The sequence below is a fragment of the Pleurodeles waltl genome, chromosome 10 (assembly GCF_031143425.1).
Source record: "Pleurodeles waltl isolate 20211129_DDA chromosome 10, aPleWal1.hap1.20221129, whole genome shotgun sequence".
NCBI lineage: Eukaryota > Metazoa > Chordata > Amphibia > Caudata > Salamandridae > Pleurodeles > Pleurodeles waltl.
Genome location: NC_090449.1, coordinates 102194048 through 102205430, shown reverse-complemented (window position 1 = coordinate 102205430; position 11383 = coordinate 102194048). Strand labels below are relative to the sequence as shown.

General features: G+C 41.2%; 1 protein-coding gene across 1 annotated transcript in view; it reads right to left on the bottom strand.

The window, feature by feature from the left end:
- Window positions 1–379: 379 nt before the first annotated feature.
- The window catches only part of LOC138261161 (cytochrome P450 2K1-like), a 58895-nt gene continuing 47891 nt past the window's right edge, over window positions 380–11383 (bottom strand). Inside the window, exons 7-9 of the mRNA XM_069209862.1 lie at window positions 7771–7958; window positions 4202–4343; window positions 380–1535 (exon numbers count right to left, since the gene is read on the bottom strand). Of these exons, the coding sequence (XP_069065963.1) occupies window positions 1339–1535; window positions 4202–4343; window positions 7771–7958 (527 nt within the window). The 3' untranslated portion in view covers window positions 380–1338. The remainder of the gene's footprint in view (window positions 1536–4201; window positions 4344–7770; window positions 7959–11383) is intronic.

The following is an 11383-nucleotide window of genomic DNA, read 5'->3' as shown; positions in this document are numbered from 1 at the left end:
GTCCCTACCAAACAAGCTCTTTTTGTCTTTGTTCCTTCCTTGGAGCACATCCTTTCGATTGGTTGACCTATGTCATACAACTGCTCATTTTTAGCTATTAACCTTTTTTTGGTTCAGCTCTCCATAAGAGTGCATGTGTTTTCCAGTGTCCATCCCTCATATGCTTTCCCTTCAGCAAAATATCCACTCTGCACTGCGTGTTGTTCTGTCCTCATTTTCTTTTCATATTCTCTCTTGTGTGCTTCAGCTCTGAATAATTCCCCCATGCTCCGTGTTGCTCTCTCTCGCGCTGCTTTTGCCCTTAACCCAGCCTTACCTTTATGTTATCCCCCATGCACATCCCCCTGCTTCCTCCACCCCCTCCCCAATCGCTCCTCCATTGGCCCCTAGCGCTTTAATCCTCTTTTCACAGAATTGCATTTTTTTGTACACCCAGGCAAGAAATCGCTGCTGGCCCATTTGCCTTCAAAAACAAGCTCCTTTGAAAAACTTAAATTTGATTTTTTTAAATTTATCGATTAATATCAGATTAGGAAATTCAAAAAATGGCACCAATGTCATGCCATAGATCAACGCATCTGCTTAAGTGATGATGCATGCAAGCATCAATGAAAAGACATATCCAGCAGTAGGCTCAGTCACATTATGGTGCTTTAAAAAAAAAAAAATGTTGCACTTCATTGACAAGCAGCATTGGCAAAGCTAATGGGCCCAAAAGGCAAGTAATAATCCGTCTTCTGTTTTGTTCTTTTGTAAACAGTTAATTTCTTCTTTAAACATGTGGTACCACTGCTCAACAGTCCCATCACAAATTTACTCAGATTCATTTATTTATTCAGATTTAGGCGGTAGCAATATACACCGCTTGAACTGAGATTATAAATAATGAGAGAACATTTCATGCCTGAGATTTTTATCTAAGGACATTTTGGAAGGTGAATTGTGCGGGAGAGAGACACATCCACGTATGGTAAAAACATGAAGGAATTGATGCATAAACGCTGACTTAGTATATGATTTTTCTAGGACAAGCTTGTAATTGGCACTTATCCGGGAGAAAGACGCCTGCAAATGGTAAAACGTGGAAATAAACACTAAAACTCTGATTTTGCAAGTTATTCCTCATTTTGAAAAGTAGGCCTGTAATTGCCTTGTACTCTTAAAATCCATGAGCATTGATCTATGTGTTAGCAGTAAAGAGCAGTTATACCTGTGCTATATTTCAGCTTTTCTCATACTCAAAGCGTTAGATGTACATTTTTCATACAAAAATTAGAAGCTTCCTCCCTACAAGCAGCATTCATCCAGAAACACGCGTTCTGCAGCGTCCACTCTTGTCTACACAGCTGGTTTTCGAACCACAGCGCAGACCGCGTGAGGCTTTGGGGACAAAGTAAAGCCGACCTCCTCGGTCAGGTCAAGGTCCGCCTCCGCCACTCCAGGTGGTGCGTGGAACGTGAACTTCTGAAGTAAACCGGCAAAGAAGAGAAACAGCTCCATCTTGGCCAGACTTTCACCCACACAAGCTCTCCGCCCTGCAAAAAGAAACACATTCAGTTTTTGTGCAGTAAGGTAAAGTACTGTTTCAAAGAATTTGCTGCATGTCTATGGTGTATCTTTGAATGTGAATATTTTAATAGTGATGGACTTGTGATGTTCTCCGCCACAAGGCTAACCTGCTCCCTTATTTTCAGAGGCGGTGTTTTTTGAAGTACCAGGTATTTTGCAGATTCCCCCTTCTGCTCTCACACTTGAGACTAAGGTAATTTCTGCCATATCTAATTACAATTTCAGTACAAATAGAGGGTAATCCTACATCCCATAGGACCTAGGGAAGATTGCTATTAAACAGTAAGGGCCTAATTCATGAAGGTAACTGCACACTTTTGTGTATCTTTTTTTTTTTTTTTTGGTCTTCATGAACTATGAATTCATAGGATGTTCAAGACTGTGAAGACTCAGCAGTAGTGGCGGTGAACTCCACACATAAAACAAATAGGGCAGGTCTATCTTTTTGTGTGCAAAGTTCTCCACCCCGACGGCAGAGTCTCTGTCATCATAAACTTACTATTAACTTGCAGTTTGAGAATACAGAAAAAAATGTAAGTATGCAAAAACAAGATGCAGCAGGCTCATAGACAACGCACCAATCCCTATAAGTTCCCAACCATCCACGACGGGAAAACGTTTTTTTTAAATATTCAGGTATCTAAAGTGTGCAACTCCACTCACTCGAGCTCCTGCTGCAAAGGAGCTTAATAGGTTAGAAAAACCTAATAATGGAAACTATATTGGCGGTGCACCACTTGGTTAGCAATTATTAAATAGAATATAGAGAAAGTCCAATTCTTCTATGGTATAAGTAGAGCAAATCTTCTTTTTCTTTTCTTCCAATTCCATAAAATTCTTCCACAATGACCTTGTTACAGCATGAAATACATAATAATGACAGCCAACATGTTTCGCCCTTCAACATAGGACTTCTTCAGGGCTGTAACGTAACATGAAACAATGATATAAGACAATGATAAAAAATAATAATACAAAACACACCAACACCACTTGAATATATAGTAGAAACGGAACAAAAACAAAATCAGAAACTGGCAAAGAGATAGGTTCAAAGCCAAGGAGTAAAAAGTGAGTTAAAGAATAAGTGAAGTGAAAGAAATGTCTCAAATCATTATGCATATAGACCCATTCTAAACATTTTCCTCAAGAATACCTCAATCATGACCTACCGGATAACATATAGGTATGCTCATGTCTTTTTCAGATAAGCTATTGCATAATGATTTGAGCACCAATTAGATCTTTATACTGGGTAAGATGTTACTTTCCCTAGTATATGAAACATTTCTTTCACTTCACTTATTCTTTAACTCACTTTTTACTCCTTGGCTTTGAACCTATCTCTTTGCCAGTTTCCTGAACTATACTATGTTCGTTGCATACTGGATAATCTCAGTATACTTTTCGGACCTACTGCTATGTACCCATTCACATATATATATGTTTACACACGTTTATGTCTTGTCTTATGATTTTGTTCCATTTCTACCATATATTCAAGTGGTGTTGGTGTGTTTTGTATTATTGTTTTTTATCATTGTCGTATATCATTGTTTCATGTTACGTTACAGCCCTGAAGAAGCCCTATGTTGAAGGGCAAAACGCGTTGGCTGTCATTATTATGTATTTCATGCTGTAACAAGATCATTGTGGAAGAATTTTATGGAATTGGAAGAAAATAAAAAGAAGATTTGCTCTACTTATACCATAGAATAATTGGACTTTCTCTATATTCTATTTAATAATTGCTAACCAAGTGGTACACTGCCAATATAGTTTACAGAAAAAAATGTAAACTTACAAAAAAAGTGTGTTCACTTTTGTGAATCAGGCCCTAAGGGTTTTACGTTATAATATGTTGAAGTATCAGTTACAGGGCCAGCTTTGACCCTGGTGGTGCCTGGTGCGACATTCTCTGTTGGCATTACCCTCCCATCACCTTCTCCACAGATTCCTTCACAACTACCCTCCAAAGAATTTCTTTTATAGCACTTTTCAACCCAATGTAGGCAGCCAGTGCGTTTACATCACACACAGATATTATACAGAGACAATCAGGGGCGGCTTCTTCGCTATGGAGAAGGAGCGCCACCCCAGTGGCTGAGCCACAAAGAGACAAATAAAACGATAGTTTACTATTTGAAAAACAATAAACAGGTTTCATGTTAGAAAAATGTTTAGTGCTGTATGGTTCTATTGTAAAGCGCTCTATTGCCCTCGGGCTAAGTTCATAGTTGTGTTTTCTCTTAGAGGCTTCAAGAATAGTTACTTCTGCACCGCACAGACCGGAGTATGGGATAATTAACACTAAAGTAATTTGCTGAGTGCAGTACTTAAATTGTAAAAAAAATAAGTGGCAGGCTTTTGTCAGAAGGTCACTACATCTTGGACTACCCATGCATACAGCAGTGTCAAAGGGTTTAAAACAACAATTTTCTAAAGCAGAAATGTTTTTTGATTAAAACAGGAATTGTCCAGTATTAAAAGCTCAAAGAAAAATCAATTTTTTGCAAATTTACTATCCTGTAGAGATTTGCGACCTTCACATTGTTTTTTGAACCTTTTTCCAAGAAAAATGCAAAGGACATGAGAAAAAACCTTTGCCGCTTCACCCTCGTCCTGTCATTACCTATAGAAAATGGCATAAAAGCATCCTTCTTCACAAATCGGCCATTGGCATCGAGGAAGTGCTGGGGGTTGAACTCGTAGGGGGTCGCCCACTGGGTCTTGTCTTGGAGCACGGAGATCAGCAGGGGCATCACTTCTGTTCCCTGACAAAAGAGTACAATGTTACTTTACCACGAAAACCCACCCACAGAAAGGCTCAGATTCCTTTTCAGGTGCCCTGGATGCTAGAACTTTACTTCTCCTTGAGATACACATCGCCGTCTTACCTCAAATGTTTTCAATCATGTTCAACAAGATTCAAATATCGTTTTTTATCATCAGTTGGGTGACACTCATTGTGAAAAAGGACCAATGAGGCAAGTTGACCGCCAGACTCGTAATGAGGGCTAATGTGTTAACATTGTGTGAACTCATTTTTCTGGAACAAGACACACATATAGTGAAAATGTACACACATACATAAATATGTATGAATTTGTGGTGGGAAATGGCTGTCATGAGTTGTCCTCTGTCTATGTTTTTGGGACACTACAGGGGCAATTCACAAAAAAGTAGCACATCTGCAATAGGACTCCTAAAAAGGGTGCAGATTTAATACTTTTTATAATTCTCAAACATTTCTGGCACTATGCTAGAGTTGAGTCCACTGTCTGGTTGGCTCTAAAACCCCTGCATGAATAGGGCCATGATAATGTTTGCATCTGAGGGCCTGAATCACAAAGATAAACGTACAGTTTTGTTTCAGTTTACTATTTATTGGAATTCATAAATGATGAGTTTAATTTTCCTAATAGAATGCTTATGACTGTGGAGGCTCAGCACATAAAAAGATAGGTATGTTGTTGATAGCATCACTCTCAGACACGCAGCATCTGATGTTGCTCAATAGTTGAGCTGTCCTGCATCCAGCTAGTGCACTAACATGCTATTCTTAATCTTTGTACATCTAGCCCTTAGAGACATAAGCTGGCAGCGGTGGGGAGTAAACAGTCCAACTTCACCCCCTTCTCAGTGGGTTGCCAGATTTGTCTCTGCACATGTCTGTGGGGAATAGTGGAGGTGTGGAACCAGAAGCTGCACTTCCACAACACTAGTGCTCTTCATCATAGTTTTTTTTCCTTTTTCCATCAAAGTAAGTTTAGCCAGACAACATGGTTTCTATTTAGAAAGGTTGATTTGTTCAGTCCACTACTAAGTTGCACATTTGTCTCTGATTCACCAGAAACATCTCCCTTGAGTACATTTGGAGCATCAGGGAACATCCAAAGATTACAGCAACTGCCATGTATTTTAAAGGATTTTCAGTGGGACATATTTGGAGAGGCATAAAGGGGCCCTGAGATGCTCATATGAAACTGGAATGAACAGATATTTGTTCAGCTGCCCCTTGGTGATGCTGCAAACATCTTTATCTTTATTCTTGAGCAGGTTTTTATGAATATGGCTTACGATGGCTGTTATAAATTGGAGCTCCTCTCAGGCATCTCCAGAACACAAATTTGTAAATCAAATTGATTTTGTTCATTTATAAAAGAATAATGACAAGTACAAATTAAAGTCTGGGATTTGCCACCCTTAGAAACTATCACAACATGTATTTCTACTTCAGATGTCTTAGATAATGATGTTTACCCTCATTTAAAGGGAAAGGTTTGAGGAGCTCTTCATCCCCTCTTTTCCTTGTTACTGACAAGAATTTCACATTTTACATGTGGACTGTTTATAAAGGATAAGATAACATGCATGTGAGACTGCATGATCACCCTTTGTGGTATTCTGGTGCTGAATAGCTATGATTATTGATTCCCTTCTTAATAGTACTCATTTTAGCAACTGAGGAATAGTGAAAGACGGAGTGGATCGGTCGGGATTTAAAATCTTGAGATCAAGCGTATCTGATTGAAGTGGGCTGGTTGGATGAAAGGATTAGCACTAGATGTTTAATTAACTCTTTCTTTACGCAGTCAACATTCTAAAACCCCGTGCTGCAAGTTCATTACTGGGGACCGGAAAGTGTCAATAATGAAATACTTTTGAGTTGAGAGTGAGCTGCATGAGTATGTTGGAATCCCTAAGTTACTTATGAATAGCGCTCCTCCACAATGACCTATGGGGGGTGCTGAAGAGATCTATGGTGACGGGGTGGCTAGTATGTTGAAACATCTTCTCTTGTCTTTCAGATAAGCTCATTCACAGGCTGTAAAGCCTTCAGAATTAGGCTGCCAGAATCTGCTTGAACTCAAGTAGGTGCCACATACAATGTAAGCACTGAACTCGCATCAGTGGTTCTACACAAATCTTGTGAGGATCACGTCTCTCCTTCATTCACAGAGCATTTTGCGCCAATGCAATATCAAAAGACCTAAAAAACTGATATCTAAGACGAAGTGGCCAATATCCCTGTACATACTCTGATGGCCTCCTCTAAAGACTCTTGAGCCTGTGTCACAACAAATCCCAACCACTAAGCTGAACCAGAGGTTCTAACAGGTTCTGTAAACAAGAGTCAGACATTCAAATATCATTTGATGTCTGAAAGAAAGGGAAAGTTCTACTCAATGAAGTTACGTGACAAACAACTCAAGGGATGATACCTGATCTTCCATCAAGCACCATCTTCAGGTTGTCAACATGCCAAGGAGAAGGTGACAAGGCAAGGCTCACAAGTATTTGTTGGATCTGAAATCCAACTCCTCTTAAACTGAGTCTCAGCACTGAAATCTGGAAAGGGCAAGATGTGATTGTTGTGAACATGCAGGCCAGGTCACAACACATGCTTTAGATTCCTTCCAGTTAGAATACCCCCACACCACTGCTGTAAATAGACAGTCATTTTAATAGAAGAGTACTGGCACTCTCCCGTTATAAATGAAGGAACACAATATGACTGAGTCTGAAGAAGGTACAAGGGTTATACAGTCCAAAAAGCAGAACCTGTACTCTTGCAGGTGATTGCTTGTAAGTCAGAATGACCAACTCTCAATTGCACTGCAGGGGACAGCGACAATTGCAGTCTCAGGGGGTTACCTAGGACTTTTATTTCAAATAGAGTATTTGAGCTTAACTTTCCAAGAACTGCCTATTGTCTCACTAGGTTCTCCCAGCTGTGTGCCTATTGTCTTGCAGTAAGACTAGTTTACAACAGCAACGATCTAATGGAGAGGTGTTGGGACAGTTAATTGAGATAGTACTAGAAAGTACACAGACATCTGATTTTCTCCAGGGTCATTTATACCTGTTGCTATTAGGATCTACAGAGCAAAGACAGTAAGCACAAATGACTTGCTGTTTAACAGTAAACTGCTATATAACAATATACAACCCACCGAGACATCAGCCACAGGGGCTTCTCACCTTCATTAACTTTGACACTGATATTGTTGGTAAATTTAGTATTGCCAAATTGGGTAATAGCAATATCTGTTATTTACAGTCCTATGAAACAATAGATATGTTAAACAAAGTTATTATTGTTATTATTATTATCATCATCATCATCATCAATAAGGTTGTAGTTGTTGTTATTTTTATTATCGAAGATTCTTCAGTTTGCGTCTTATCTAAACTTACCTTAGGTATGCAGTATCCTCTGAAGTGCACATCAGTGGTGGTGCCACGAGATACATTCAATGGAAGAATATTTGCAAATCTCTGTATTTCATGTGCCACTGCATCTGTATAGGGCATGTTTTTCCGATCTTGTACCCTGGGCACTTGCCCTGGTTTAATAACACGAGTAATTTCTTCATGAACCTTTCCTTTAAAAGAAAGCAAGCATTTCTTTTACATCAGTGCCATGACAAAGTATGCTTACATTCTTATTTAGGACCTGATTTAAAGTTTGGCAGACAGGTTACTCTGTCACAAACGTGATTGATATCCCGTCCTTAGTAATACGATCCCATTATAGGCTATGGAGTTCGTAATACGGCGGGTGAGATATCCATCACATTTTTTAGAGTAATCCGCCCGCCAAACTCTAAATCAAGACCTTAGTCTTGGATTAGAAAATACTTAGCTAATTGCTTGATTTTATTTTTCTTGTAAGCAAGGTCTTTATTTTGGTGCTTCCATAAAGAATGGCAAAAGAAGACTAAACAACATAAAAACTGGTTAAGCAATTGATAATGATTAGAGAAAATCAGTAGCTCAACTCAAATATATGACAGATGATTTGCAGGCACAGTGTTACTCTGTTTGACATGTGATATCTGTTTGTTCATTGGTATACCTCGTACCTAAAAAACATTACCAACTCAGAATATCCCAAAATTGTCCTGGCTTCTCCTAAATGGAGTGATGTAGAATACGGAGGCTTGGAAAGCAATTTTACTCTCCCTCTTGTAAGGGATTTCCTCAATATCCTGGTTTTCAAGGAAATGATTGTAAAGTTAAAAGTATTACAAAAATTTGAAACAAATATACATAATCCAAAAAGGGAAGCTTTAGTTTCTTCCATAATGAATCATAATTAGCTTAGTTTGGGTAATCTCCCCTGGGCAGCTTCTAATCCATACCAGTACATGTATTTCATATTTTAATAACTGCCACTATACTAGAAGTGGATTTATTCAATAAGTCGTTGTTAAACCTGGCATCCTTAGTGTGGTTCCCCTGACTTTTTTGCATGCTAACCTACTGTTTGCTGACTTCGTTTTTGCTGGCTTTAGGGCTCTAGGTACTTCACCACTGCTGACCAGTGCTAAAGGACATTTGTTCTTTCCCTAAAACATGTCGCCATTGTCTTTTTCACAACTGGAATAATTAATTTACTTACAAGTCCCTAGTTTGGTGTTTTCATTGTTTTCACAATGTGTTGCACAAACACTTTACACATTGCCTCCTCAGTTAAGCCGGCCTCCTCTGTGCCAAACTACCAGAGGGTGAGCACAGGTTAATTTATGGTGTGTATTTGACTTACCCTGACTAGGACTGTGGTTCCTGTTTGGACAGGGTGCATACCTCTGCCAACCAGAAACCCGATTTGTAACACTGGTAGTCAGCAGTGAGGATAGGACTTGTGTTTGTGCAGCGACTTATAGTAATTTGATGTATACTACCAACTACCATCCACATATAAGAACAATTCAAATCAATTGTCTTTGATTCTCACTGACCCTCTCTGATTGGCATTTAAAAAATTTCTACTCTCCCTGATTGCCATTTTTATTTTTCTCTAAAATCATGTCTTTGACTTGAGGTCTTACATCTGCACCTGCAAAAATGGACTGTGAGCTGACCCAGCTGTAGATTTACACTATGGTCCAGCTCGAGGATTTCTGTAAGGGGTTTGGGCTATGTACACAAGGCTTAACCAGGAAGATGGAGCTTCAAAAATGCACTAAGTACCTAGTTAGCATCCCTGTGACCCCAAAAGAGGAGGATGACAATATAGAGGATGATGTGGAGCAGGACCAGGATTCTCTGGAGCTGCATGGGGCAGAGAGCCAATGAGGTGGAGGTTCCCCCAGCACAGGAAGGTGCATTTAATCTAGAGGCCTGTCCCTAGAGGGGTTGAAGGACAGGAGGGAGGAGTGGAAACTAAAATTGGAGCTGGCTAAGCTCAGATTGGAGAAGGAGAGAGCCTTGGAGGAGAAAAGGCTGGCCACAGAGGAGGAGGAGAGGAAAAAGAGATTGACCAAGGAGGAGAGCGTGCTCTATAGTTCTTGGCTCATGAGAGCAACCTGAAGGAACTGGACATAAAGGTATGCAAGTAAAGTCCAGTGGTGGCAGCAATTATTCAAGGCCCTCTGACAAAAGGGCCAACATACCCAAGGGTTTGGTGTCTGACTTTGTGGTGGGAGGGGACACAGACAGATGATTTGAGGTCTATGAAAGTGTTCTACAGATGCACACGGTCCCTGACAAGGATTGGGGAGCTAGTCTGTGGAGGCACATTCCCAGTGAGGGGAAGGACACTCTACTGGCCCTAGGAGGGAGAGACAGGATGAGGTTTAACCCCGTGAAGCAGTTCCTAACCAAGAAGTTTGGTCTGACACCAGAAACACGCAGACATAAGTTCAGGGACAGTCAAAACCTATCCTAACAGACCTGAGTGGATTGTGTGGATTCCTTTTGCAAGGCACTGCTTGGGTGGGTGAAGGACAGTGGGGTAAATGATTACCAGCTTACTAAGATGGCGTACCTCTGGGTCTACAAGATGGTATCTGGTGAGGATCACCACAACAATGGACAGAGTGATCACCAGAAGAGGGGGTGGACACAAATAAAACCAAGGAGTTCTGTATAGGGCCAAAATCTAGTTCTGTGGGTCAGGGCTTCCACACCCCTACTGAGAAGAATAGAAATGGTTTCCCAACAGTAAGCCTTCAGGGAAGGCACCCCCTGAGTGATCTGAGTGTCAGCAGGAAGGACACTACATAGGGGAGGCCAAGTGTCCGAAGCGGGCACACCCCCCTTCCTAGTGGGCAGAGTCTGGGGTTGGCGAGTGTAGTGCTTCAGAAAGATATTTGAAGGACAGTGTAGAGGTTACCCTAGTGTCCCTGGGTGACGGAGAGATAGTGCAGAGACCCCACATGCTTGACAATACTAGGAAGTACAGTCAGTGGGTCACCATCAATGGGACTAGGGTGGAGGCTCTGAGAGACACAGGAGCAAGTATGACTGTCAGGTGTCATCTGGTGCTTTCAGAGCAGATAGTTTCCAATGTGTTCCATGAAGTTGTTGCTGCTGATTACTGCGAGAGTCTCTACCCAGTGACTTTTGTTCCCTTTGAGTGGGAGGGGGCCTCAGGCCCCTTGAGGGCAGATGTGAGTCCATCCATGCCTGTGGTTTGCCTGCTTGGTAACCACCTGGAGCATACCGCCAGGAAGAAGGTGGAGCTCAGGTCACACTTGGGAATGTTGGTGTTGCCTGAATGGGTTGTCCATGGCAGCTTGAGAGGATGATTAGAAGGACCTAAAGCCTGTAAGAAAGGCCTGGGTTCCTGCCAAGAAGAGGAAGGACAAGAGATGTGGGAAACACTCTAGAAACTTCTACTGTCCAGGAGGAGGCTGATCCTGAGAAGGACATCCGGGTACCTCCAGGGGAGGATCTAGCCGAACTGCGTAACCTGCCTGAGCTATCCAACTGGCATCAGGAAAGGGGTCCCACCAGGGAGGAATTCTGCAAGGTGCAAAGGGTATGCCCACTCTTTTGGGCCTTTGGCAGCATGCTGAGGCTC